The following is a 27,585-nucleotide window of genomic DNA, read 5'->3' as shown; positions in this document are numbered from 1 at the left end:
TAGTAAGTCCCCTCTAGTCCTAGCAGTTTGGGCTACATGTCTCTGCTGACTTCATCTGTGTTATCTTTTAAGTAGAGAAAGGGGAGGTTGGAGGTTGGACGTGGGATAAAGGATCATCTCGGAGTCCTGTCCCCACGTAGGGATGGGCGTGAGACCCGAGGCAAGGTCTTTGGGTTGTTGGGGGAGGGGATTCTCTGTGTTCCTGTGCCATCTTGGCAGCTCTAGTTCCATAGCAACACTATCTTCCCTTCCTTTTTTTTTCTAGTACCTCAACATGCTAAGAACGTGTGAGGGCTACAATGAAATCATCTTCCCCCACTGTGCCTGTGACTCCAGGAGGAAGGGGCACGTTATCACAGCCATCAGCATCACGCACTTTAAACTTCATGCTTGCACTGAAGAAGGACAGCTGGAGGTGAGAGTTCAGCATGGGGCTGCAGCTAGGAACACTGGGGACACATTGTTACTCGCATGCTTCATGTTAGTTCCTTACAGGTGGTGGGAGTGGTTGGTGGTGGTGGAGGAAAAGTGGAGTCAAAACTGTTTTGACTGGGGTGGATAAGTGGGCACTGGATTCACGCTGACCCTCACTTTCACGTGTTACACTGACTCGTATTCTTCTGCACAGTCTTTTCCCCTAAATGATCAGACATCTCCACTCATTTCTGCTGCCTGGTTCAGAACCATCTTACCTAAGCCCCCCAGCATTCTGAAATTTAACACTCTTGTTCTCGCTTGTTTAGAACCAGGTAATCGCATTTGAATGGGATGAGATGCAGCGATGGGATACAGATGAAGAAGGAATGGCCTTCTGTTTTGAATACGCACGAGGAGAGAAGAAGCCTCGATGGGTGAAAATCTTCACACCATATGTGAGTAGTAGATGGGGAAATATGCTTAGGGAAAGTAGATTGGGCTTAAAGTTCTTAAGTTAAATGCTTCATTGGAGAGAGCTGCAGAGATAGCAGTGGTCTTGAAATCTAAACTGTTTGAATTCTAGAGCCCCAGGTTCTTCCTGTCTTTCCTTGAGGCCTGGCTAGGATTGGCAGTTTCCCATCCTGCTTGACTCACAGTTACCACTAGAAGGAGCCAGAGAATAGTAGATGAGCCAGGCCTGGGTTTTGTGGGGCTTGTCAGGGCTTTTCTCTAAACTGAGCAAGTGTGGAAGATGGGATGACTGGGGGGCAGAAGTTCAAAGGCATGGCCCTTTAGTACCTGGTCCTGAGAAGTCAATGAGTGTTGCTATGTTGTTTCTCTTTCTTTCTTTTTTTTTTTTCAGTTCAATTATATGCATGAATGCTTCGAGAGGGTGTTCTGTGAGCTCAAGTGGAGAAAAGAGGTAATTCTAAACAATCTTCAATTGATTTTTTACATCTTTGTTTGTTTTAAATGTATAGGCCGATGGCCAATGACCTGGGACCCTCACCTTCATCTCTGTCTATCTGGAACTGTTAGTTCCGCGGGTTATCCCATGTGAGCCAGGGTGCTCTTCCAGAGCGAGTTAGCCTTTGGGTGCTGAGCAGACCGTAAAAAGCCCTGCTTCTTCCCTTGTCTGGAGGATGTCCTCTGGCTGCAGGCTCTGCCCTCTCTCATGACTTCATGGACCCTCCTCCGCCTGTTTTTATCAAATCACCCTCCATGCTGTTGCTGTTTCTGACCCAGAAGGGCAGCTGTGCTCGGGTTTTAGCTGCCCTCACTGGATGAGTCACAACAGAGTCTGTCCAGGCTAAGCAAGAACATGGCGGGTGGCGGGGGGGGGGGGGGGGCAGGTGTTTTCTCCTGCTTTATGGCTCTGTATGTGCTGGTGCTGGAGCAGAATTTGGAAGCTTCTGAATAATTAGCTACTTAGTCTCAAAGAAAATGTTTCTGAGGTTCAGCAGGTAGAGTCAGGAACGTGAAAATGTATATTCCTGGTATAGCAGGAAGAACCTGGATTCTCTCCTGGCTTTTTTCTCTTGTGATTTTGGGCAAATCAGTCTCACTAGAGTCCAGTTTTCTTGTTTTTTCTCATATGTAAAACAGGAAGACTGAGCTAGATGATGAATAGCCAAGGACCCTTCTAGCTTTTTGAAAAGGCCACGATTCTAGATGGGAAGTTATACTGGGAAAGAGGCCAATCAGATCGAGCCATCCAGTCGTATATTTTTTATTCTGTTTGAGCAGTTGTCTCCAGATGGGAGGCAATGTGGACACCTGAGGCTTCCCCATAACTCTTTCCTTTTTTTTTTCCTTTCAGAACATTTTCCAGATGGCAAGGTCACAGCAGAGGGATGTGGCCACCTAGCCGTTCCTTATCCCTGCCCCTTCTCTTCACCTTCATCCTCTTACCCCTTTTGTCTCCCGCGTCAGACAGAGTAACCATTAACACAAAAGAAGAGGAAAAGGAAAAAAGTCACTATACTCAAAAGCCCTAATCTAAATATTAATAATCCTGAATTTCATGTCTCTGGAATCGAGCCGGTAGAAAACAGCATTTTGGTCAGCACCAGGAGTCAACTGAGCTAAGATTGGAAAAGAAATAAGCCCAACCAACTCGCCAAAGGTATCTTTGTCCTTTCACCTGGGCCTCATGCCAACAGACTCTCCTTGTACTATATTTTTAAACTGGAACTATGAACTCCATCCGTTTGCACTGTTCAGACATATATATGTATGTATGTAAAAACTATATATATACAAATTAGCTGCACGTATATACATATATATTTCTTTTTAAATTTCATATTGATGGCAGTACCTTTTTTAGCTTGTGTTTTTACACACCTTTCACTAAAATTCATGACTTCTCTCTTGCTCTCTTTGTTTTGAAACAAACTTGAAAAAGGAAAAAAAATTACAGGGAAAATACCTCTCCTCATGAAGGACTCGAAAAGTTTACAATCTGCTTGGGTTTTTTCCCCCCTTTTTGTATTGAGTGAAGACTCTGGCTCATGGGTTACCGCAGAGTCTGAGGAGCAAGGAGCATAGTTTCGTTATCTTCTAAGGGACGTTGGGGAGGAGAGGGGCATGTGCCTCCAGGGCAGCAGGGCTGCAGGGCTGCGGGAGAATCTACACACTGGGTGTGGACTCTTAATTCCAAGACACCTTTTTTCCCGGTCCATCTCTACCCCTCCCACTCATGGCTTTCTGCCCATGTTCTGCATTTTCCTGCTTCACTGGGACCCCTGTATGCTTTCCCTCAACTAGCCGGGAGTGTGGGGAGGGTGGGCTCAGGAGGTCGATGCCACTGGAACCGGAAATATTTCATGGTCCTAATTTCCTATTTCCTTGCCTTTTCTGAAGCAAGGATGGTACTGGGGACCAGAGTTAAAGCTGATACCTTTAGGCACAAATTTGGGCTTAGGTAGGGAAAGCAAAGAAGAAATGCCCCATGTACATAAGCTTTTCCCTACTCAATTCGTGACCAATAACCACCCATAACTGTTACCTTCTCTGTGACTTCCTTAAACAGCTTGTAGGGAGGGATCTGACAGGACCCCAAGGCCCTGGGGAAACTTGGCATGGGTCAGTGATCTGGGCCAATCAAACCGCAGCCCCCCCCCCCCCCAGCCAGCCAAAGACCCAGGAAGGAGCAGTAGGAATATAGTTGATTTGGGTTGGATCTCAACTTTTAATTAAAAAGAGACGAAGGAAAACCTTTTTGTCCTTTAAAGGGCTCCTCATCTGACCTGCACTTAGACCTTTGGAGACCTGAGAGCCACAGCCCAGGATTAGGGTCCCGGGCGGCCAGAGCAGGACAGCATTCTCAGCCCCCAGGCTCTATATTGAGATGCTGCACAGGGGGCCTCTGAGTCAGGCTCAGATGCAACTGAAACACATCTTTGAACCTTCTTTTCTTTTTCCCTTCTCCACCTTCTAAACAAAAACCTCCATAGGGTGGCATCTTCTGCCTTGTGTAACTGGGAGGCAGCCGTAGTTGGTTGCAGTCCACTCCACAGAGCAGTGTTGGGGTGGCTGAAGTTTCTTTTTCTGTAACTTGTTTTCGCAGCTCATTGTGAGGCCTCGTTCTCTCTCTCACTCTGTTACCATGGCAGCCGCTTGCCCCCAAGGGAGCATAGGATCACATAGGATATCCTGTCTTCTCTCCCCTTCTCCGAACCCAGGTGAAATCACAGAGTGCAAAATGTATGAATGCTGAATGTTTATAGTTGCAGAGAGTGATCCCTAATTTGAAGGCATTGACAGAGGTTTAACTTCTTTTGGCTTAAACGAATTTAATAATGAGCCAAAGGATTCTGGAAAGAAGATAGGATGATTTCCCACTCCAAAATGCTAAAGAGGCTTTTGACACCAGTTTTGTTCAAACTATAAAAAATAGCAGTAATTTGCCCCTGTTCCCTCAGAGTGGGCTGGGAATGACCAAGTCCAGGAGGCCATGCGACAGCCCAAGTGCTGACCTTGGGGTATGAGACGTAGTGAGGAGGCCCCTTAGAGTGGGTAGATGCTGCTCTGTCCCCTTTCGGCATAGAATTCACTTGGCGCTTTGGAGACTGGGTGAAGGCCCCCTGGTAGGTACTGTATTGGCAGAATCTGTGTAGGAGCAGCCCCTACTTGAAGCTGTACCACTGACAAAGCACCCAGCTGCAGCTAGGTAGGGGATGGCCCCAGGGGACAGTGCCTTCTCTCCCACCCATAGCAGGCCTCCTGCTATGGGAGCAGAGGTCTCTGGCTATGGAGCTCCAGAGGATCCAGCTCTTCTTTGCATGAAGCATTGTTGGTGTGACACTCCTTTCCCTCCTTGCTCCACACTTCCCTTCTCTAATCCCTGCTTCCTTTCTTAGTCCTGGGTTCTGCCCAGGGAGGCTTCAATTGCAGTTTGTCTCTGGGAAATGGAAGGGTTCCCCCTTCCCCCTGCCTTGCCCCAGCAGAGCCAGCAGAATTTTTCTGGTCTCCTGTGGTCCTCCCCTCCACACTCAGTTTCAATCCTTTTTGGTAAAAGCTTCGAGTTTTTTATGGATCAGGAGAAAATGCAGGCCCTGAGGAACCTGTCCCTGTGGAAAGGTTCCTTTAGGCCATGCTTTGGGCTCTCTGCTCTTTATACTTTTATTCTGCTCTCCATTTTTCTGCCCTCCCCTTGCCCTAGGCCTAAGCTCAGCACTGGTGAGTGCTCAGGACAGCTCCTAATCCTGGACAGAGCTCTCAGGGAGGAATTAGATATATATTCAACACCCCTATGCTGGCCCACCTGGTTTCATCCTTTAGTTACCCAGGCCAGTAGCTTTGGGTTATCCCCTCTTGTAGCTCCTAACCCAGTGCTTGGAGTGGCAGTATAGGGCATTGACAGGAGGTGATGCTGCTTTCTCATCTCAGAATTTGCCTACTTGTGGGTCTGGCTCCTTGGAGGCAGTTTTCGTAAAAGGAACTGCATCCTGGGTGACCTGAACTCTGCAGACCTGGAGGGACTGCTGTGCCTTCCCTCATCTCCATTGTGCTCTGGTTGGATTGATGCACCAGTGGAAACCATTTGGCCCGTTGGACTCCCAACATGCTGCTGGGTTCCTGCACCAGAGTCACTGTGTCCCATTAGCTTCCTTTTGGAGGGAGGATGGTGTGGTTGAATGCTGAGAGAGAACAGAGGTGGTGGGTGTGCTTTAGGACCCCATCTTCCAGTCCCACCTCCTATCTTCCTCTTCGAAACCTGAGCACATCATGCCAGGCCTCACACCAGGACAGCAGCAGGTGTGTGGGAAGCTTAGGGCTCCAATCGAAGAGGCGAGAGGTACAGGGTGAAGGCACATGGCTGACTGCTGAAGTTGGACACCAATTTTATATCATGCCCCCTTTTTTAAGCCAGTGAGCTGGGCTTCAGTTTTCCCCAGGCCATGCACTCTTTTAATTTATTTGAGAGAAACTCTTAATTGTATTTTCACTGCAGTATCTTGTACTTTTTATTTGTGATTTAAGAAATGTGAAGAGAAAATACACAGACACATAATGGCTAACAGTGTTTCTTTCATTCCTTGTTCTAGAGCTAACCACTCTAAAATTGTTTGGTAATGTCACTTAGTGTAATTAATTGTAACATATTCTTTTAAATAAATTGATTTATTGATGAAACTATTCTTTGTTTCCTAGACTACAAGTCCTTTGGGTTGTGTGGGAAGAAGTAAAAAGGGACCTTTGAGATTTGCGTTAGAATGGTCAGTCTGAAAATGGGAAGGCACATTTAACCAGCTCTCCCAAGTAACTAGTGAGGCAGTCTTTTGAGGGCAGGCGATGGGGAAGGGTGAGAAAAGGAGAAGCTGGGAGGCCCGTGGTCTCATGTTCTGTGTTCAGTGGCTCCTCTGCAGATCCCTCCTCCTCCCTCAGATCCCAGGGTTGACTCTGTCAGCTGGCACAAATCCATGTGGGTTCTCAGGACTCCTCAGCCTTATACATAGAGCCTAGCAGAGTCCTTGGGACACATCTTAGGCCCCCAACCCCCAACAACATGTCTAGACAGTGTCATTTTTCAAATGACTCAGGAGACGTCTCTCTGGAAACAGAACGAAAGACACACATGACCCCTGGCGCGTGCCCCCAGAGCACCAGGCAGTCTGGCGGCAGCATTGCCTCCACCACCCACGCCCTGAGAATGACGGGCACTCCCGTTCTTCACGTTCGCAGCGCAACCTCAGGGGCTGTGGCCTGAGTACCTGCTCTTAAGAGTACTGCTCCTTTCTGTGCATTATCCGTTCATGGGCTGAATCTGCCCTGGGAAAGCTCAGCGTTTGTGTTAGGTCAGACACTTTTATTATCTTTATAAACCTTTCTGTTTTTATTGTTTTTATAACCCCTGACCATGGGCTTTTGCTCCTTGGTTGAAGACCATAGAGCAAGGGTGAGCCTGACATTTTGTTTTGCAGTTTAGGGAGAGACATTGTTCTGGGTCTTAGCCAGCCATCAATGTTGCGTAATTGGAATCTGACAGATATTACCACCCTAATGGGGGAAGACTTTTTCCTTCAAGAATCCATAGAGAAGTAGAAAGTGAAACTCCGGATTTAGAATTATGGAACTTAATGTGAGTAAACATTGATTTAATGGGTCCCTGCCAGGTGCAGGGCATCGTGTCAGAGACGCCACAGAGACGACACAGAGCCAGAACTGTCCTGCCGACTTCCAGATTTTACAGAGACCGCAGTCCACAGCAGTGGAGGTTTAAGTCCTGTCACGGCTAGCAAAGGGAGAGGACCCTCCAGAAGAGGGCGGTTAAGGAAACCATCATGAAGAAAGTGCTGCTGAAGGTCAGCTGTTTAGGCGCAGGGCGTCCGAGCCACGGCACGTGGGCCGCATGCGGCTATGAATGCGCCCCAACACAAAATCCTAAATTTACTTAAAACATGAGGAGACTTTCCGGTTTTCGTTAGTGTTTGTGTATTTAATGTGTGGTCCAAGACAACTCCTCGTCTCCCAGTGCGGCCCAGAGATGCCAAGAGGTTGGACACCCCTAGGAGGGTGAGCCAGTTTTCAACGAGCAAGCGTTTAACAAACCTGACTGAGCCATATGTGCCCGACGCTAGTCATTGGGAATGAGGGGTCACACTTGCCCAGATGAACACTGAATAGCCCTGTTGGATTAGAACTTGGAGACCGTGTAGTAATAAAATGGAAGATAAGGCTTTGAAGAGCCTTGGCTGCCAGGGTGAAGTGCTCTACAAAGACAGACAACAGAAAGGAATGGAGGGAAGAAGGAAGAGAACCAGACTTCTGTTTTTAATCAGCTGCAGTTTAGAAACATTGCTGTTTCAGAATAGGTACAGAAGGTCCGTTAAGAGACTGCTGTGAGTACTGGAGGAGGCAGTCATTGAAAGGAGGGAAGTGGGTATGGGAAAAATTATAGAAGGTGAATCTCTTGTGATTTGATAACAAAATTCATGTGAGAGGACTAAAAGAGTCCCCAGGTTTCATGTGTAGGTGACAAAATATATAAGGGAACTTTGGGAGAGAAAATATTTTAGCTTTTGACCTGAGAGGTCCACAATATGATTTAGGCCCAGGTGAGAACTAGATGTCCAGTAATTGTTTCTTGATCACTTGCTGACACGTCCAATGGTCTGGACGCTGTTTCGGGTGGTGGTGATGCAGTAGTGAACAGGAGAGCACCAGTAAGTGTGTGTGAACGAACTTGTAGAAGATAATCGTTCTCGGTGGAGAACAGGCTGTAGGAGAGCAGGAGGGGAGACACAGAGACAGGGGAGGACACTGCAGGCCTCTGGGGGAGCGGGGGCGGACAGTGTTGGTGGGGGACATGAGTAGGGAGAAGCAGTGGGGCTTTGCAGTGGATTGGGTAGCAGACGTGAGAGAAAGGGTGTGATCAAAGCGTGGCTTGAGTGGGCACGTGCTGGTGCTACTCACTAGTGAGGACGTCTGAAGGAGGAAGGTGCTCAAAACGGAGTTCAGGAGAAACATTAGCGACGTTGGGAGTCCTTTTTATCAAGCAGTTGAGAGGATATAATATACTTGTGGGGAACCCCGTTTATGGGCAGCAACAGGGAGGAAGCTGACCGAGGGGAATCAACCAGAAAAGGTGCCTGAGAATGAGAATCTTCTAAGAACCAGGAGCTTGGATCAGGGCCACTCAAGTCATTAGATACAGAGAAGAGAGTGAGGCTTGGCCATGGGTGGTGATTCTTTCAGTCACAATCCAAGGAGCTACAGCTGTGAAAGGCTTCAAAATTGTACCAGGAGAACTGAAGACCAAGGCATCCCTGAAAGTCAGAGAGGCTGAGGTGCTCAAGCTACCACAGGGGTGGACCCCAAGGAATGGGAATTTCTTGCCTGACATTTGTATATTTCGAGGCTCTGATAGATGGGGAACGGGAATGCGTGGAGCAGTTTCCAGGGCTCCCTGCCCCGCCCACACTGTCAATCTCTGTAGGCCCCCTGACTGAGGATATTTTTCTAGGTGCCTTTTTGTTTCTGTAACTGGAAGGCTTCTCCAAGTCCCTACGATTAACCTGACAGCTCCACTCTTCTGCCTCGGGGACTTAACTTCCCTTCCCACTTTATGCTGCCATTAACGTTTGAGCAGTAACTTCATTATTTCAGGAGAAACTGGTGCTGAGTTTCATTTTGCTTTCATCATTTCCTATTTCCTCTGCTGTCCCATTTTATTACTGAGGCCTCTTTTGCTCAGAAGAGGTGTTAGTGAACTTCCGTAGCTAGCAGAACTATCCAGCATACCCTTCCTACTATATTTAAACCAATATGTTTGAAAAATATGTTGATATAAGAAGCAAGTTGGGAGCCTCCTTTTCTGTCTCAGATGGGCTGGGATGTCCTCATCACACTGAAAGTAGAGTTGTCTCGGGCCACACATTAAATACGCTGACACATAATCACAAAAAAATCTCATAATGTTTTAAGTACATTTATGATTCTGTGTTGGGTCGCATTTACAGCCATCCTGGGCTACACGTGGCCTGCAGATTGCAGGTTGGACACCCCTGAGAGAATCCCTGCCCAAAAGTTGTTTTGTGTCCTCCGGAAGACTCCTCTGTGTCTCCCTCATCCCCATCATTCAACCTCAATTATCTGCTGCTTCTCTGGAGAAAAGCTGGCCGCAGCCTTGCTGGGAGGGGGACAGCTATGAGCAGCGACAGACCCTAAGTGTAGTCAGTCTTCTGTGTCTGTGGGAGGGGCCGCCCAAGATCTGGGAGGGTGCCTGGGAGGAGGAAACGGCCCAAGCTTGCTATATCCCGGCCCCCAGGTCCTGGGAGAAGCCCAGCTGGGAAATCACTCAGAGGTGCCCTGTAGACTAGACCCTCCCCGCTTCAGTCTTTCTGTCCTGACCCAGAAACTGCGAGGCCACAGTGAGACAGCTAAAGGGGAAAATAACGATGTTGATACCGACTCCTGCTGTCCCCCGACACACACTTCCCGACTCTGACCACACACACAAACACCTGTATCTCTTTTTAATTAAGACTTCAGGTGCCGTGTACTTGGCTAAGATCCTAACTGGATTCTCTTCCTTCTGAGTAAGGTCCCGCCCCTGATTTCTACCAATCCAAGAGACTTCTTCCTAAAACAGCCTCCACAGATAGGTCTCCATAGAACTTCGTGTGTTGCTTCTCTTTTAAACTATTCTTAGTTCTGGGCAGTTTAAGAGAAGACCAAAGTATGGGGCCGAGGAGGAGTGAGTTGTGCTGATTTATTCATCCTCTCACAAAACAGCTCTGGCCTGAGGCCAGATGGCTGCCGGAAGGTGAACATAAGCAGGAACTTAATGAGGTGGGTAGCAGGTAGCTGCCTAGAAGCAAATGGCCCACATGCCGTGAAGTCAGAAAGACTACACCTGTGTGAGCCCCTGCACCCAGCCCTAATGCAGGCAGAGAAGAATCTAGGAGCTGGATGGACTTAGGGCTCATTCTGTCCACCTTCTCCTTGATGGGGTCACTGCTACAGTCTGCTTGATGCTTCTTGGGACTTTTGCCTCAAGTCAAAGAACAGGTAGTTGAACCTGTGAGAGGAGAGCATCATGGGATTGGGGGTGTGGCACACCGGGTTCCACCCCTGCAACTCGTGACTGGCTAAGTTGCTTACCCTCCAGGGCCTCCATTTCCCTGTTGGTAAAATTATTTCCTGCCTCACAGGGTTGATGAGAGGTTAAAGGAAGGGATACATGTTAAGAGTAAATGCTTAGTAACGGTGGTAGTACAGTTAGCTCCCAGTATCCCCACTGGCCAGTGCAGGGACAGCTCACCTCCGTGAATAAGGGGGGAGTGAAGGTCGGGATGTGAGGCTGTGTATCAGCCTTCAGAGGGACAGAGCCGGATACAGGACAGCCTGCTGACCTCCTTTCTTCCCTTAGTGTCCAGCTCTGCAGAGCATGGCAGAAGTAAGCCCCACAGATGGCAAAAGGGGGTGGAGGCCAGGACACTGCTCAAAGGCAAGAGCTGGTCCTGCTGGTAGTTTTCCCTCCCAAACCTCACTCTCGCCCTGACTGGTGTGGCTCAGTGGGTTGGGCGTTGTTCTGCGAAGTGAAAGGCTGCCAGCTTGATTCAGTCAAGGCACAAGCCCGGGTTGCAGGTTCAGTCCCCAGTCGCGCTGTGAGAGGCAACCAGACAATGTTTCTCTCTCACATCAGTGTTTCTCTCCTCTCTCCCACCCTTCCCTTCTCTCTAAAAATAAATAAACTCTTTAAAAAAATCCAAAAACCCTTGTTCTCTTCACCTCCTCCTCCCCATGTGCACAAACCCCTACCCTCAACCTTCCAGGACTCTTATTTGATGTTTTTAATTTTTTTCTTTATTTAGACAGAAAAGACGAACTCTTTAAAAGTAAAATGCAATAAATAAATAAGCATAGAGAAGTGTCTGAAATTGACTCCCCAATCTTCCCGTACCACGCCCACCCCCACCCCATCTCTTTTCCCTAAAACCTCTTCCTAAAGAAAATGATCAGGTAATAAACCCCTTTATCCCTCCCCCTTTTCCCCCCTCCCAAACACCCAATTACCGCCCCCAAAGCAAAGGGAGAAATCAAGAGAGGAAAAATCCAAGGGGAACATTGTCTAAACTCCCAGAAAGAGAGATGGCAGCGTCCGGGCGGGCCGGGCTGGATAACGCACGGCTGGTGGTGGCATTTGCGTGGAGGGGACCAGCAGAGACTGTAAACATTTTCAGGGGTTCGGGGAGGTCTTTTCCTCACGAAAGGAGGAGGGTCTCTGTGGCTGTCTGGCAGAGAGGCAGCCCTCAGGGCTCCCCCACACCCTCCTTAGAGGGGGCCCTTGGGGGAGGCAGTGAGTTTTAGGGCTGGGAGCCCAGGGTTCAGCGATATCCTATCTCTAGCTGAGGGTGGCAGGGAGTCTGAGAACCAGCTTCTGAGAATCCCCGAATGTGGGGAAAAGGCTGGGATGAGGGTGGGGTGAGGAGCGTGTGGGAGGCCTCTGCTGCCCTCCGGGGCTGCACGGGTAGAACAGGCCCCTTGGTGGGGGAGGCGGGTGAAAGTTGGGCACAGAAAGCCCGTCAAAGGAGCCCCAGCAGAAGGCAGATACCCTGGAGCCTTCGAGCCTGTTCCTTGCTCCCTCACAAAGGCCAAAAGGGCACCTGGGAGGAGACAGGCCCTTGAGGAGAGGCAGGGTGGTGGGAGTGGGCCGGTGTCCTGTGCCCCAGAGCCCCGAAGCAGCTTTTGCCCCAGAGCCCAACTGAGGCCCAGGGCAGATGTGCAGAAAGGGCTGGGCCAGGCGTGGGGAGAAGGGGTGAGGAGCCCCTTCCCGTGGTATCTCCAGACCTGTGAAGGAAGGAAACATGGGTAAAGCCATGGGGAAGACAACAGCCGGTGCAGGTCACGGGCTCGGGGGAAGAGGTAGCTGGAGTGGCTCAGGAAGGTAGGTCATCAGAAATGCCTCAGTCCAAATGGAACAATCCAACCCCTCAGCCATTGGACAAGGGGCAGGGATGGAGGAGATGGGAGTGAGGACAGGTGATATGAGAAACCAAAGATATTAGGAAGGAAATATTCAAACAGCCCATGAGAAAAAGAAAGAAAGACGATAGAGAGTAGAGGGGAGAAAGGCAAAGAAATGAGACAGCAAACAGGCAGGCAGAGAGAACTCGGAGAAAGGAAGAGCGGGGTGCCATGTCTGGACAGATATCTGAGGAGAGAGCAGGGCCATCGGCAAAGGGAGGGCAGAGCAGGCCAGGGAGAGCCCAGGGCTGGGCTTGGGCTGGAGTCTCATGGGTAAGACCCCTGGGCCCTCATTCCTCGTTGGAAAGGAATGAAGAAAGCCAGAGAGAAATGCACAAAACACAGACCACGGTCACCAACCACTACTAACCAAGCACATCCCGCGAGCTGCCCCCGGCCCTGACCCTGGGCTGGGGGGCGCTTCCCTCCACAGCCCCCTCCCCAAATAACAAACAAGTGGCTCCAAAGACAACACGCTTGTTCCATGCAACTTACAGGGGCCCGGAGCGGGGGTCCGGGGATGGGGGCTTCGGCCGACAATGGACACGGGCCCTGGGCTGGGGGCCCCCAGGGTGGGGGGAGTTAAGCAGCCAGGATTGGGGGGAAAGGGGGAGAAACAGAAAATGTGGGTATTGTTTTGGGGTTGTATCTTTTCAGGGGTTTGGACCAAAGGAGATTACACATAAAAGTAACCAAAGTTCACAGCTCTAGGCCATGAGGTTGGGGTGGTGGCAGGCAGTGGGGTGGAGGGGACCTGTTCAGTGCAATTCACAGGCAGTCCAGCATTTCAGCCGCCTCCACCTGAGCCAAAGCTGCTCCGAGAGGCCTGAGGCTGGGACTCCCCCTGGTCTGTTCTGTGCACTCTCCACTGTCCCATGGGTCCACTGCCGCCTAAGAAAATCACCTGGAGTCCAGGCACCGAGGATCTGATGTCCCTACTTCTCAGAATAGATATTCCAGGGGCCGGGGACTCTATGACCCTCCAGTAGCCTAAACCAGCCCTTTGAACCCTCAAGCCCTCCCACTCCAACGCACCCCCAAAAGAAAGCCAGAGAGAGACATAGACATGGACGCTGACGAGACAAATGAGACCAGATGTTGGGGAAGAACTGGTGAGTGGACACAGATATGTAAATATCTGGCTCTCTCTGGGGTCGCTGTGTGTGGTGGGGGGAGGAGAAAAGACTTGGATGGTGGAAAAACAACCAGAGTCAGGGCACCCTGAGGCTGGTGGGAGAGGGTGGAGGCAGTCCAAGTGAGGCCCTGGCTGCGGTGTGTGGAGGCTGGAGGTCACAGGACAGGAGCAGGACCCACCTGGGGGCCCTCAGTAGGGCCGGTTGGCATCCTTAGGCCGCTTTAGCTGGACTTTGAGGCGCTTCATGCCGATCTGGAAACCGTTCATGGCCTGAATGGCAGCCTGGGCGCTGGCTGGATTGTCGAAACTCACAAAGCCTGAGGTGACAACGGAGTAAGGCTGGCCCAGCCCCACCTCACTCTCCCGTGCGCTTTGGTTCCCCAGCACCACCCTACTGCCTCCAGGTCCCCAAAGGCCTAGAAAACTGCCCAGCACACAGCAGGCCTTCAGTAGTAGTTGCTGACTGATGCGCGCGGAGTGAATGAATGCAGCCCAGCCACCCTCCCACCCTGGGACATTCCTCTCAGCATTCTTTGAGGGACAGCCCCTTCCTCAGCCTGGGTGGTTCTCAACCTGCCTGTTGAAAACAACACTTCCAGACTCTAAATGACCTCTGAAGCAGGGAGGACAAGACTGGGCCCTTTCTGCCCTGAAGCAGTCTTGCAGGCAAAGACCTGAAGACAACTGAACCCAGCTCCTCAGCCTTCCTTTTGGAAACCAAAATCCCGTTCTGGAGCTTCTTCCAGACGTCATGGGGCACGGGTTTGACTGGTTTTTAAGGAGAAAAGATGGACCTGTAGTTTTCTGGAGAAGAGGTGGGTCTGGGCAGCAGTCGGTATAAGATATCAGGTGTGTAAAAAAAAAAAAAAAAAAAGCCCTTGCCGGTTAGCTCAGTGGGTTAGAGAATTATCCTGATGCATCAGGGTTGCAGGTTCAATCCCCAGTCAGGGCCCGTACAAGAATCAACCAATGAATGCATAAATAAGTGGAACAACAAAGAGATGTTTGTCTTTCTGCATCCCATCCTCTCTCTCTCTTTCTCCCCCCCAAATCTATAAATAAAAATAAAGAAAAATATTTTCGGACTCTTGGACAATGTGCATTCCAAATATTGGGCACACTGCAACCTAAGTAAAGTGCCTTAAAATGTATCAGACCTTGTCCTCATTTGGAGTTTGGCAGAAATGTGCCATATTTTATCTTTTAGGTCATCATAGTCTTACCAAAACACTTGCTCTGATTGGTGGCCCGGTCAACAAAGACTTTGGCTGAGATGACATGGCCAAAGGGGACGAACATCTGGAGGATCTCTGAGTCAGTGAACTCCTGGGGCAAGTGGTAGATGAAGATGTTGCAGCCATCAGGGCCTGGGTGGCAGCAGAGGCAAAAGTAAGAGCTGGGTGACTGGGGAACAGACTTGAGGAGCAAGGGCTCCAGGGAAAGCAGGTCCTGGGAGGACCCTGCAATCTCAGCTGCCTAGACCCCACTCCCTTTCTTCCCCACCCAAGAGGCCAAAGCTGGACTTGGACCAGGCACAAGAGAGTCCCAAGCCCATGACAAGGGTACCCCAGTCCCCAAAGGCTCCCTGCTGGGCCCCAGGCCACACCTTCTCGCTGTTGCTGCTGCTGCTGTTGCTGCTGCTGCTGGGGGGGTGGTGGGGGCTGCTGGGCAACCAGGGCAGGAGGCTGCGGGAACGCAGGTGCAACCAGGCTGTAGGCTGCCGGGTAGGCTGCTAGGGTAGCGAGATAGAGAGCTACTGGGGTTCCTGAGATGCCCAGGGCCCCAGCCCTCCCTACCAGCCCTGCCTCCCCACCCCTGACCCAGGCAATGGAGTTGGCAGGGTTGAGAGATGTCAGAGAAGGAGCTAATCCAGACCCAGCTTCCAGGCCTCTTTCCATGTTGCCATCCCTCCCGCCTGGGCCAGGCCTGGCGGGCTCCTCACCTGTGTAGTGCTGCATCCCTGCATAGGCCTGCTGCAGGGGGTCCACCGGGGCCGCGGGACTCTGGGCTGGGGAGAGCAGCACCAACTGTGAGAGCAGAGGCTGGCAGGTGGGGAGGAGAGCCTCCTGTGGGCTCGGGTATGAGATGAGAGGGCAGACATGCACAGAGCCTGGCGTTAGCAAGACTTCGGTCTGACTGGCTGTGCAGCCCTGCACAAGTCCCTCTGCCTCTCTGCGCTTCAGCTTCCCTAGCTGGGAAGGGAAAGGAACATCCCTGCCCAGGTGACAGAGCAGGAGAAAGCCTTATAACCCCCAGCCCGGAGACGGGAGGTGTGTCACCTCTGCCGGCAAGGGGAGTGGTGGCTGGAGGGTTGCTGGGAGAGGGGTGGGCAGCAGAGAACCCCACCTGGGTAGGGGTGAACCCCATTGGGATACAGAGCATCAGGGGCAGGCTGCCCGGCGGGCTGGGTGGGCACTGGGCTGTAGCCGCTGACACCCAGGGCAGCGGGGATTGCTGAGACAGGCGTGGCAGCGATGGCAGGAGGGGTGCTGGTTCCTGGGGAGGAGAAAGCGACAGAAACAGAGCAGAAAAGCCAACATACACACAAATGCAGAGAACCAGTCAACAAGTCTGCAGGCAGGGGGAAGGATGCGGGCTACTTTCTGAACCCCGAGCTCTTCCTGGACCCCAAGGCTTCCCTGAGCCATGCCCTGTGCCCCAGTCCCCACCCCACCGTGCAGTAGCTCCCTGACCTGACCTATTCCCACCAACCCAGACCTTACCTGAGGATGGGGTGATGGGGGTGGCGATGAGGCCGTTGGCATTGATGGCAGCCATGTGTTGCATCTGCACGGCAGCCATGGTGGCCATGGGGCTGAGGTAGGCACTGTGAGCCGCCACCAGGGCCGCCTGCTGCTGCATCAGCTGGGGGCAGGGCAAGAGAGGAAAGTGGGGCCAGGCCCCCTGTGCCCTGGCCTCGCTCCCTGTCCAACCCTGGGCCTTAGCATTGGGAGGGTGGGGGCAGGACCCAGGAGGCCAGGAGAAGAGAGGATGGGCCGGGCCAGCACCCCGGGGCAGTGCTCACGGCCTGGGTGTAGGCGCTGTAGGCTCCAAACTGGAGGGCGATGGGGCTGAACATGCCCAGCTGGGTGGCCACCTGCTGCATTCGGCGGAGACCTCGCTCCTTCTCTGTGTCAGCAAACTTCACCACCAGGCTGGACGAGGCACCCTGCGCATGGGCCCCAGATGCGGACAGAGGGACAGAGGTGGGTCTCTCCTCCTCAGAGCCCTTGGGACCTGGCTCAAGTCCACCACTCATGGCTTGGCCTCTGAGAGGACAGCCGTCAGTGCGCCCCTGTCAGAGGGGCAGATCTTAATCCCTCCCTCCCCCTGCACCAGGATGTGCGGGAGCCTAGAAAGAGCGGAGGAGTGTGAAGGCATGTCCTTGAAAAGAGAAGGGGCTCCCAGAAGGCAGAGAGCGTGCCTGGCTTCTCCGTGAAGATTTGGAGCCAGACATCCTCCCCAGGGTGGGTCAGCCACAGAGAGTTTAATCTCAGCAATCATGCCTTGCTGCCACCCCACCCCTTACCTGGACTCCTGCCGCCACCCCCAGGCCTCACGCTCAGGGGATGCAGCCTCAGATTTTAATACCAGCTTGCACCAAATAAAAACCAAACTGGAACTATCTGCAAGGATAGTCGTAGAGCCTAGAATCTGGAATGCACTTCTCTACCCAATGCTGCAAGCCCCTGCTCAGTCCCTGCTCAGTCCCCGCTGAACCTCTGCTGAGAGCCTCAAGCTAGCGGGCACTCGCCTCCTTGGGAGCCAGCTAGTCGTGGTTTACATGTTTGTTCTCCACCCCATGGGTAGAGTCAGTTGACCCACTGCTCATGGGTGGGGGCAGCAGAATAAATGTGCAGCAGGCATGTGGGGCCTCTAAGCAAGTGTGCTGACACCCCGCCAGTGAGGGTAGGGGGTATGGGAAGGTGGAGAAGAGGTGGGAGACCAGAAGAGGGCTGAGGGATGGAGGAGGCAGGAGAGGAGGGTGAGGGCATTTGGACTGAGGGTGAGGGACAGGGACAGGGGATAAGAGGTAGGGAGATGTCATTTGAAATGTGAAAGTGTCTCTAAGAGGTTGGATTATTCTGCCAGAAAATTCTTTCCAAATAAATTCAAAGACTCTGTCGGGAATGGACTGCCCGCTTTGAGCCAGGCCTGGTGGTGGTCCAGGAGGGGCTGGAGAGGCCTGTGGGCGAGGCGTGGGGAGAAGAGGGCTCACCGGCAGAGTCCGGCTGCTGTGGAGGGTGTTGATAGCCGCCTGGGCCTCGGCGTGGGTCTGGAACTTCACAAAGGCGCAGCCTAGAGAATTCAAGGGAGAGGAGGAAAGGATGAGTGCTCACCTTTGAGCCCCAACAGTCCGCACTGCCCAAGAAATCAGTGCGGGGGCAGGAGGGTGCGAGGAGGAGGTGTGGCATGGGCTACCTTTGCTGGTGCCGTCCGGCCCCCGCAGCACAGTGCACTCATCTATGGTCCCAAAAGGCTCGAACATCTTCCGGACGTCCTCATCTGTCTGCTGCTTCCCTAGCATCCCCACAAAGAGCTTCCGGTCTTCTGGGGGATGGGGCACAGGAGGAAGGGCATGTTTAGGGCCTCCCGGCTGCTTTTCAGCTCTATCCCAGCTTGGGATGGGCAGAGACTCCACCCTCTACCTTCAGCTCTTCCCTGGAGCTCCTGAGAAGCCCTTCACTCTGGGGACCAATGGCTTTTGGGTGTGAAAGATGTGATGGTTGGGGGCTGGGTATAGTTACATGGCGGGCTCATCCCAGCTCTGAAGGACTTGCATTCCACTCTGGGCCTCAGTTTTGCCATCCCAATGGTGGGCTGAAACACATCCCCTCTGGCCACACTGATTCCTGTGCCAACCTTGACTGGGAACCCTTCGGAATTCTGACTTTCTTCCTCAAGAAAGGCTGCCCCACAGCTACTCCATGCCCTGGGCTTGCAGGACGAGGGAAAGGGACTGAGTCTAGAGGTACAGAACCTACCTCCGCGGCTCTCGCTGTCAGCTGGCTTGACCTGGATTGGCCTGTTCATCTAAAGGAAAGAAGAGAAGGCAACTGCTGGGGACCTCCTCTGAGCACCCCAAGAGCCCTCCACAGGCCAGGACCTGCAGAGAAGCAAGAGGGAGTAAACCCCAGGACCAAGAGGTTTCTCCAGCCCTCTAAATTGTTGGTGGGAAGGAAGGAAGGGAAGGGGCCTAAATTTGTTCAGGATTAGGACCAGCAAGGATTAGAGGCTGTGGAAGGAGAGGATGTAGAAGAGGATGCTCATGGGGCATGGCGCCAGGCTCAAGTGGGGCCCCAGGTGACTTAGCCAGGAATAGGTGCTGCTCTCCTGAGGGCAAGAATGGACCTGGGTCCTGAGATAGAGCCCAACCAATGGGCTATTCAACAAGAGTGGCCTAAATTCTACACAGTAGGAGCAACAGGGGCCACCCATCACCAAGCGCCAAGAAAGACTCCAGACTGAGGGAGACCCCACAGATGCCCCAACTTCCTTCTGACCGCTAGAGGTGTGTCTGTCTCTCCTTCTGCCCCCCTACACCCCTTGACCCCAGGGGGAAGGCACTCGGGCAGCACAAAGGGAGCAGATGCCCAGTCTCCGTGGCAACGGGAGAATGCACGCCATGGCAACCGCCCACTCAGCCTGATTTATCCTTCCCCGTCGCCCTGGCGACCGTGGTGACGTCATCACTTCTGCTGCTCCACACACCCGCAGGAGTGGGAAGGGGGTGGGAACAGGGTATGCTGGGGGTGGAGAATTTGGTGGGGGCTGGGAGTGGGGGAGGGGCCCAGAAGAGCTTCCTGGAGGGAGGCATGCTGAGCTGGCCCTGCGGGGGACATACTGCCCCTTCTGCCTTCCTCCTCCAGATCAAATCCTTGGTGTCTCACAGCTGAGACAGCTCTGAGGAGGACTGCTGTCCCGTGCTCTTTCATGATTCTCCCTGTACCCGGAAGTCCTCCAGAGCTGTCCCCTCTCCCCCACTCCTGCGACATCTCCCTTTTGTTCAGCCTCCAGTGGAAACACAGGCATGCCAGTTCCACTCTCCACTCTGGCCAGAGGACTTGGGAATGACTCCTGCAGGTTGATTTCCTTATCCTGGGTTGGGGGCATCTTAGGAACCGGAGAGGGAGGGCACGGATTCAGTCCTCCGTGCCTGAAAATATTTTGCTATTCAGGACAGACCAATGGCGCCACACCTGGTCACCCCTCATCTTTTGGTCCTGGTTCCAGGGACCAAAAACAAACGAACAAAAGAAACTATTCATCTACATTCTGAGGGTGGAGCTTAAGTTCCCCTCAGGGAAGGTGCTGGACTTGCAAGACTGGCCCTGGCACTCACTAGCTGGGTGACCTTGGACAAGTCATTTCTCTCAATCAGGGCCTCAGCTTCCTCATCCATCAAACAGCTGGATCAGGTGGGCTTGGGCCAGGTTCCCCTCAGCTCTAGTATTCCAGCATGGAGAGCTGTGTGTCTTCACTTAACACAGAGAAGGGCGGAAATGATAGTTCCCCCCACACACCGGGCCTTCTTCCTGGGTATCACAGTATGCCAGTGGTCTGACTGGACTCTGCTGGTTGGGGATTTCCAGCCCTGGATCAAATCTAAGCCCCACCTCAACCGATGGGTCTCCCCTGCTCCCCCCATCTCTGGATCTAAGAGCAGCTGGTAGGGAGGGGGCCACACAAATCCTCCCTCCAATCTCCTCCAGCTTTATCATCCACCAGTCTGGGATTATCCCATCTGAGGTTCAATCTCCTCAGGAGAGAGAGTGTGTATGGTGTGGGTAGCGAGGAGTGGGGTCAGACACTCAGGCTCCTGGACTTGCACCCTCCTTCTGCTCTGTACTGTCACCCAAGCAATCAGAAGTCCCCTCACAGGCACCTCAGCAGGAGCGCGCACGCGCACACACACACACACACACACACACAGGAGAATTAGAACGAGGGTCGCAGTGTCAGGGAATTCTCCCGCTGGCCACTAACTCCTTCCCAAGAGGCCCCTGGGGATTTACTGTTCCAGTTGGGGATGGGGAGCCTGGGGGGCTGGAGAGAGAGGGTGCCGGTCCTCCCTGCACAGGCTCCCAGGCCCCAAAATAGCGCATCAATAAATACCCACAGCTGATATGGATTTGCACAAAGGCACACGAGTGTATGGCCACAGAGCAGACCACACCGACAGAAGGCTCCCCCACACTCCCTCCCAGACTGCCTCCCCTGGTGGTCCCCAGTGCCCTATTGCCAGCCTCCTCCTCTTGGCCTGGCACTTCCTGTGGGAAAGCTAGTCTTTGTTAGCTTGGCTCAGGCACACCTGCCCCCTCCCCTGAGTCCAGCTGGGCCCTGTTTACCTAGCAACCCAGCCTGGGTGCCTCTCTTCCCTAGTTACCACCCGCCAGGTGATAAGCCCTCCCTGAGGGCCTCCCAAAGAAGAAGGGGCTATTTATACCCCAACAAAGTATTACTGAGACCCCTCTGACCATCAGGGTCACTTGTAAGGCTGCTATCCTCACAAAGATCCCACTTCCAAGAATAGCTCTTCTACCTCCTGAAGGCACAGGCCTGGCACCCTGCCACTCCTGGCTCCAGACTTGCACCCAGTGTCCCAGACCACACACAGGTCCTCTCTATGGGGCCACAGTCCACCACTCAAGATAAGTGATGGGGGTCCTATGTCCCCAGAGTGGGATTTTGGCCCAAGTAGAGAGGGAGAGGCAGGCCAGAGGGAGTCCCTCATACCACCACCTCCAGGAGGTCACACCCTGCTCATAGGAAGAGCCCAGGGACCTGGGGCAGAGCCGCTTCTGGGTACTCTTAGGGGAGAAACAGGAAGTGGAGCTCGACAGGCATAGGCCCAACCCCCATTTTTTCTCTGAAGCCTGAAGCATCACCCTAATATGGTGGCACCTTCCAGGTTCTGGAGTGACAAAGATGGGGAGAAAGGTGAGAAGGCTGAATGACCCCATTAAAAAAAACCTGCAGTAAGAGGGCATGCGGATTGGACAGCAGGAAGAACTTCCCAACACAATTGTGCAAGAGCTGGCACACTGTGTACACACACTCACGTACACTCAACCGCACACACACACACACACACACATTGTCTGAGGGAAACTGATGCCAGGACGGCAGGTAAAGACCTGGGGACACAAAGGGCCACAGTTATCTGCTCCCTAGACTTCCCTGGTCAGCTCCCCCAAGCCTCCAGCAAGGGCCCCACTTGGTGGATGGGACCCCTCCTTTCTTACTAGAGGTCCCTCTGCATTCTGCTCTCTAGGGCAAGGGCCACAGCGGGAAAGACAGCCTCACCTGGGAGCTTGGGGGCAAGGCTAAGCAATCATTAACTGGGGTGCCTTCTCCCTTATTTCCTCCGGAAGGGGAGGCAGTGCCTTTCCACGCCCAGGATAGAGCTCTGCCTCAGCCACACAGGCAGCTGGAGGGGGACAGACCCCAGCTGGCCCAGAGGGCCCTGAGGCTTGTGCCCACCCCCAGCTGCAGTCTCCCTCACCCCTCTGGTTTCAACAGGGGCTCTGAAAAATGGGGAGATGACAGGAAGACAGAGAAACAGCAGTGGAGTGAAAACTGTTGATTTGTGGGGGCTGCCAGAGAGAAAAGGGAGAGAAAGGAAATCTGCGATGTGAAGCGATAAGAACCAGGCATCCCAGGGATGCGTGGGCCCACACCCACACACCTGGCTGTCTGCTGCCCACACATGTGTGCATGTGTGAACGCACGTGCTCCTGGGATTCCAAGCTTGCTCACACACATGCACAGACCTTAATTCTGTGAGCAATGGCTGTCCTGAGCTGCCTCATCACCTACAAGGATCAGATAGTGGGCGACAGCAGGGAGCTGGCTGTTGATTTGCTGCCTAGTGGTACTCAGGGTTGAGGGCCACAGAGAGAAGTTGGGAGTGGTTGAAGCAGTTCTAATTTCCCTAGATCCCCCACCCTCTTTCCCCATCTCTTTTGTCAATTGCCTTCCCAGGAAGAGATGCATAATCAGCCCACTCTCCATTTCCTTCGGGAGGAGGAGTAGAGGCTGGGACAGGTGTGTCTCCAGCACCCAGGCGGTGCTTAGCAAATGTTTGCTGAAAGGGTGGAGGGAGTTAGCTCTCAGGAAGTACTTCCTGGGGTTCACTGTGCTAGTGGCAACAGAAGAAGATAGAGAGCAAAAGTGAATGGCACAACTTCCTCCTGGGGTGGTGTAAGGGAGGTGGGGGCAGGTGTCTGTGCCACCCAGGCCTGGGGCAATCTGCAAGGCTGGCTGAGAGGAAGAGACCAAGAGTTCTGACCTTATAGGTTTGAGGCCACACTTGGTGGGTTAGGGCCTGATTCTCCACAAGGATGTGCTTGCCCCCAGGCTTTCTCCCAGCCCAGACCTACCCAGGCCCTGCTGCACCCTAATGCCCTATGGCCCTGTTCCATCAGTCTTCTCTTCTTGGGTGACATGAGGTGAGCCTGTCCAAGCTCAGAAGCCAGCACAGAGATGCCAGACCAGCAGGCCCCAGCTGCCCATCTCGGGCAGCAGGCACTCCTCCTCCAGTTCACAGACTTCCCCCCAGAGCCACAGAAGAGAGCCTGGTGCCTCTTACTCACTCTGCCCCTCACTTGACGTCCATAGGCTTCTCCCCCTGCCTCCTGATCAGCTAGTCCTCCCTTGAAGGGTTGCCCAAGGCAGGTGGGAAGTGGAGAGGGGGCTGCATTCATGCCTTGCAAAGGTCACATTTCCTCCACTAACCACTTCTCTCCAGGTGAGAAGAAATGCATGCATCTACAGCAAGAAAGAGTTCTAGAAGGAGACAGGGACTTCCGGTGATGAGAGGAGATGGAAAATATACTCAGTGTCTTGGGAAAGTGTTGATCCCCCTAGCTCTGCTAAGGCCCTTCGCAGCCCCCTGGCCCTGGATAGGCCGGGACTCACCCCTGGAAGCGTCTTCTGTTCGTGCAGGGCGCTCTGGGCCTTCAGGGCTGAATCGCGGGCACAGTATGTCAGGAAGGCACATCCTAAGGAGGGGCAGGGACAGAGATACCCGGTGGGCAGTGAGTCCCAGGTCTCCCCTGCCTAAGAGGAATCCCCCCACAGGAGACTGAGGTCTGGGAAGCTTGTTACTTCTTGCCACCTTCTACCTGCTGGGGTGGGGAAGTGTCTCAGAGAGCGGAGACCTTCTGCCCAGGGGATCTCTAGACTGATGAGCCTGGAACTGAGACCCAGAGGCCAGGAGGCTTAACCGGTGGTGGTGATAGGAGCAGGAGAGCACTGGGGCTGCCGGGAGATGGGCTTTGTGGAGGGGGGGGGGGGGGGAGAAGGGGCATGTGATCGCCAGACAAGTGCATGTGGTGTGGTTTCCTCTCTTTCTTAGCTGATCTCCTTTCCCCTTTCTCTTTGCCTCCACCTCTCTCCATCTTGGTCATCATCACCCCTTTCCTCTCCCATTTTCCCTATTTCCTCATCTCTCTGGGAGGCAGATGGAAGGTTAAGAGTAGAATAGAGAAGGGGAAGGCAGAGCATCAGTGGAAGTCCCCGTGTAGGAGAAGGCAGTGTGATCCTTCTGACCCCAGTGCCTAGAACTCTCCAAGTTCTGACTGGGCCTGACCCTGCTGAGCCACACAGAACTTGGACAGGCCTAAGGTGCATCCTCTCTTTGCCTCCAGCTCTTAACTTTCAAGCCCCCCACACTTCCCAGATCTTCACCAATCCTTGTCCTTCACACCCTGCTTCCCAGGTGCCTCTCCTTCGTCTTGGAGCTCCCCTGCTCAGTCCATGTCTACTCTTTCCAGGCTGGGTGCCGAGTGACCCTGTGTCCTGACCTCCATCCCAATAGTATCTGAGGCTACTAAGACTCTCAGTCTTCCACACACACACACAGCCGCCCAGCTCCTTATCTCCCAAACCAGTTCTCTTGTTCCTCCGTCCTTCCCCGAGTTCATCCACGACCTCACCCCCTTATCTCTGGGATCCACATCTCTGCAGCCCCCTTGACAACTCCTCCCCCAAAGAATCCTTCCATAGTTCTTCATCCGGGTCCCCTGATCATCCTAGCTAAGTCCTTTTCTAACTCCTCCACCACACTTCCCAGCCCAGAAACTCTTTTCCTTCCAGATCGGCCCTTTCCAGTCACTCCATCCCTCCAGCTACTTCCACCCTCTTCGCAGCCTCCCAGCCTCCCACCCTCCCAGCCCACTCCCTGAAGCCTCTCCAGCTTGGCCTGACCCCTCACCCTTGTGCAGCCCAGTGTACTTGTCCTTGATGACAGTCAGCTCGAAGATCCGACCAAACTGTTCGAAGATGGGTTTCAGGTCCTTTTCCTCCAGATGCCTCGGGATCTGCCCCACAAACAGCTTGATGGCATCCGGCTCCTTCATTGGGGCGGCCCAGGAGGAGGGGCCGAGGGGAGCGGGGAGAGGCCCAAAGGCCAGGGGGAGCTGCCAGCAAGTAGGCAAGTGGTGGGCGCCAGGGGCCCAGCGGGCCGGCTTTCCCTTGGGCCCCCAACCACAGTGCTGAGCAGAGGGGCAGCTCTTCTCACACAAAGGAGACCAGGGAGTTGAGGGCTAGGGGTCAAGGGTCTAGGCAGGCACTGTCAAGCCACCAGGGGGCATAGCCCAAACAAATGATCTCCTCCCAGAGATTTGGCAAATATCCCAGGATGGGGGTCAGTGTGGCCAAGACCTGCAGGGTAGGGCGGTATCAGGGGCGCTGTGAACTGGGGGCTGAGAGGAGAGCTGGAGGTGGGGAAGAGCCTGAGGAGGGCAATGGGGATGGAGGTTGAGGGGTTAGGGGCCTGATGTGGTTGCCAGCACGGAGGTGGGGGTGGGGTGAGGGTGGGAGATGGGGGGGCACTCCTGATGTGGGGCAGGTGGAGCTCTCGTTGGCTTCCCTGAGAGGACACCTCCCCTGTGGCTGATCCTTCTGCTGGGTCCGGAGATCCCTGATGCCTGATGCTTGATCTCTGATGGCGGCAGGGCTCCAGGGGTCCCTTTTGCCCTGCCGCCCCCCTTCAAGTCCTCCCCTCAGCCCCCCTCCCACCCCCACCCCAGTCCCCGGGCCTGGGCTGCTGCTGGCTGCTCCCGCTGCTGGGGCTGTCTGCTTTCCCGGTCACCTGGGTCCCGGAGCTCTGCTCTCCGGCCGCGCTCTCCTCAACAAAAACCTCCCCCCTCCACACCCCCCTCCCCACTCCCACCTTCTTTCCCCTGACATCAGTGATGTCAGTCTCAGGGGTGGAATACAAATTCCCTACCCTGAAGAGGGACGCACAATCCAGACAAGAGCCACGCCCTCTTTCTATCTCCTTCCTCCCTGACTCCCTTCCCGCCCCCAGCAGAGCAGCTGGTCCCGTTGATAAGAACCCCTCCCCCATCTTACTCCCCAGTCACGAGTTGGGCAAGGCACTAAGATGGAGAATTTATAGACGAGCCCTAAGGTGGGGTTCATTGTTCCGGGGGCTGGAGCTGTCCCCGGTGCTGGAAGAGAAGACCCCCATGAGAGGGGACGGGGGGGGGGAGGAAAAGAGGGGAGCCGGCATCTGGGGAGACTGAGACTGGGGAGTCAATGAAAGAACCCAGGGGAAAGAAAATAGGATAAAAGCAGTTGGGCAGGGCGGGGGGTGGGGGTGGAAGGATGTGTAACTGGGGAGGGAAGCAGGTCACCGAGCCCGGGGTGAGGGGGGAAGGGCAGAAGGGATCCAAAGAAGAGAGATGGAAAGCGAGCAGGCAAGGGGAGAGCCGAATGAGATGAATCCAGAGAGACGACTGTATATTTTCCAGAAAAGAAACCAAGAAAAACTATATCTTGCTGGCATTTGCCGACGCCCCCTTCTCTCCCTCTGGGGGGTTTGTGTGTACGAGTGCGTGGGCAGGGAGGCGGTGGTGACGGTGGCGGCTCTCATTTGAAAGCTCCTTGAAGCCCAGGACGACGTTTAATTCAGCACTTTACTGTTAGCAGTGTCGATCATGCGTAGTAGGTGCTTAACAGGTATTTCTCGAATAAACAAATGATTGATGCAAAGAACCTCTGACAGAGTCGAGGCTCGATTCCTTCAGTTGGAAGAACCATAGTTGTCACGCTCTCCTTTAGGGCCAAGGAAGCCCAATTGCTTCTTTCTTTTCTCCCCGTTGTCCCCCTTTCCCCTTAGGTTCCTCGAGTGGGACTCTCTAGCTGAGTCAGGTAGTGAAGAGGGGTGGGAGACGCACCTTTGGGGGCCGTTACTCCCCTATACAATGATATTAGGGATGATCGGTTTGCTTCATAATCTCGAGGGAGCTTGGCCCCTCCATGCACTGAGCCCACTCACCCTCTTCAATTCAGGGAGTGCCTGCTGACGCCAAACCTCCTGAACGGGGCAGGAGGCGTGCCTGACATCAGATGCCCCCCAACAAGGGCTTGAAAGCTTTTGTGGAACACACCGCCTTCTGTCATTCCCTTCTTCACCCCAGAGTGGGACTAACATCTCCACAGTGGTGCAGGCGTGTCTGAAAAATGTCCCCACTGAATCCCAGCAGCCCCCTCCTCAGCTGTCACGGCCAGCGGGCTGCTCTTCTGGAAAGGAAGTCGTAGTAATCGCACTTAGACAGTGCTCACTGTGCCCCGGGCATTGTTCCCACTGCTGTACGTTTACTAACCTGTTTAAAGCTCAGCACCATCCTGTGGTGTAGGTTCAATTATTATCTCTAAATAAAGATGGGAAATCAAGGCACAGAGAGTAAATGACTTGCCTAAGTTCATGCAGCTAGAAAGAGACATAGCTGATACTGGAGCCAGGCGGCCTGGCTCCTGAAACCACGCCTTTCTCTCTCACATCAAAAGTTCCTAGTGGGAATGGGGAGAGTGATTAAGCCTGGCCTTTGTTCTTCTTCTGACTTCATTTGAGCCCTGAATGAGAGATGTCCTTCTTTCCAATGTCCTTCTTTCTACTGCTTGATTCACTAGACCACTTTCCATTCTTCCTTAATGTGGGTGCCTATGGCCTGCAGCCGCATTCTGATGGGTGTGTATATTTGAGTGTGTGTGTGTGTATAGACATAATTATACTTCATTGTATGGACACCCAGTTCCTCCCAGTA

General features: G+C 53.4%; 2 protein-coding genes across 12 annotated transcripts in view; one reads left to right on the top strand and one right to left on the bottom strand.

The window, feature by feature from the left end:
- Nucleotides 1-6,060, top strand: part of SNX27 (sorting nexin 27) — an 83,466-nt gene extending 77,406 nt beyond the window's left edge. The window contains exons 9-12 of the mRNA XM_024575532.4: nucleotides 266-415; nucleotides 744-872; nucleotides 1,280-1,339; nucleotides 2,237-6,060. Coding sequence (XP_024431300.1) covers nucleotides 266-415; nucleotides 744-872; nucleotides 1,280-1,339; nucleotides 2,237-2,284 — 387 coding nt within the window. The 3' untranslated portion in view covers nucleotides 2,285-6,060. The remainder of the gene's footprint in view (nucleotides 1-265; nucleotides 416-743; nucleotides 873-1,279; nucleotides 1,340-2,236) is intronic.
- A 6,065-nt stretch (nucleotides 6,061-12,125) lies between these two features.
- CELF3 (CUGBP Elav-like family member 3) lies at nucleotides 12,126-25,683 on the bottom strand. 11 transcript variants are annotated; one of them, XR_006653148.3, is made up of 14 exons: nucleotides 25,626-25,683; nucleotides 24,747-24,852; nucleotides 23,450-23,532; nucleotides 18,514-18,562; nucleotides 17,951-18,079; nucleotides 17,748-17,827; nucleotides 16,554-16,697; nucleotides 16,252-16,393; nucleotides 15,875-16,024; nucleotides 15,471-15,536; nucleotides 15,135-15,260; nucleotides 14,752-14,895; nucleotides 12,889-13,845; nucleotides 12,126-12,216 (listed from the first exon to the last, which is right to left on the bottom strand). XR_006653148.3 is itself a non-coding variant. In XM_024571701.4 (13 exons), the coding sequence occupies exons 1-12, from the start codon at nucleotides 24,889-24,891 to the stop codon at nucleotides 13,718-13,720; spliced, it is 1,383 nt and encodes a 460-aa protein (XP_024427469.1). In that variant the 5' UTR covers nucleotides 24,892-25,587; the 3' UTR covers nucleotides 12,126-12,216; nucleotides 13,708-13,717. The 11 variants fall into 11 exon arrangements, 4 of the variants coding, with proteins under 4 accessions (XP_024427469.1, XP_024427460.1, XP_045039008.1 ...); XR_008425794.2 differs by lacking the exon at nucleotides 25,626-25,683 and having other exon boundaries at nucleotides 12,889-13,297; nucleotides 13,708-13,845; nucleotides 24,747-25,586; XR_006653140.3 differs by lacking the exon at nucleotides 25,626-25,683 and having other exon boundaries at nucleotides 12,889-13,284; nucleotides 13,708-13,845; nucleotides 24,747-25,586.
- Between the last annotated feature and the right edge of the window lie 1,902 nt (nucleotides 25,684-27,585).

The sequence above is a fragment of the Desmodus rotundus genome, chromosome 12 (genome assembly GCF_022682495.2).
Source record: "Desmodus rotundus isolate HL8 chromosome 12, HLdesRot8A.1, whole genome shotgun sequence".
Classification (NCBI taxonomy): domain Eukaryota; kingdom Metazoa; phylum Chordata; class Mammalia; order Chiroptera; family Phyllostomidae; genus Desmodus; species Desmodus rotundus.
This window is presented reverse-complemented; position numbering and strand designations above follow the sequence as displayed.

Coding starts and splice junctions, on each gene's coding strand:
- CELF3 (XM_024571692.4), bottom strand. CDS start 24,891: ATGAAGGAGCCGGATGCCATCAAGCTGTTTGTGGGGCAGATCCCGAGG. Junction 15,537..15,874: donor TGGGGTTCACCCCTACCCAG/GTGGGGTTCTCT, acceptor TGCTCTCCCCAG/CCCAGAGTCCCGCGGCCCCG. Junction 13,846..14,751: donor CAATCAGAGCAAGTGTTTTG/GTAAGACTATGA, acceptor TTGTCACCTCAG/GCTTTGTGAGTTTCGACAAT.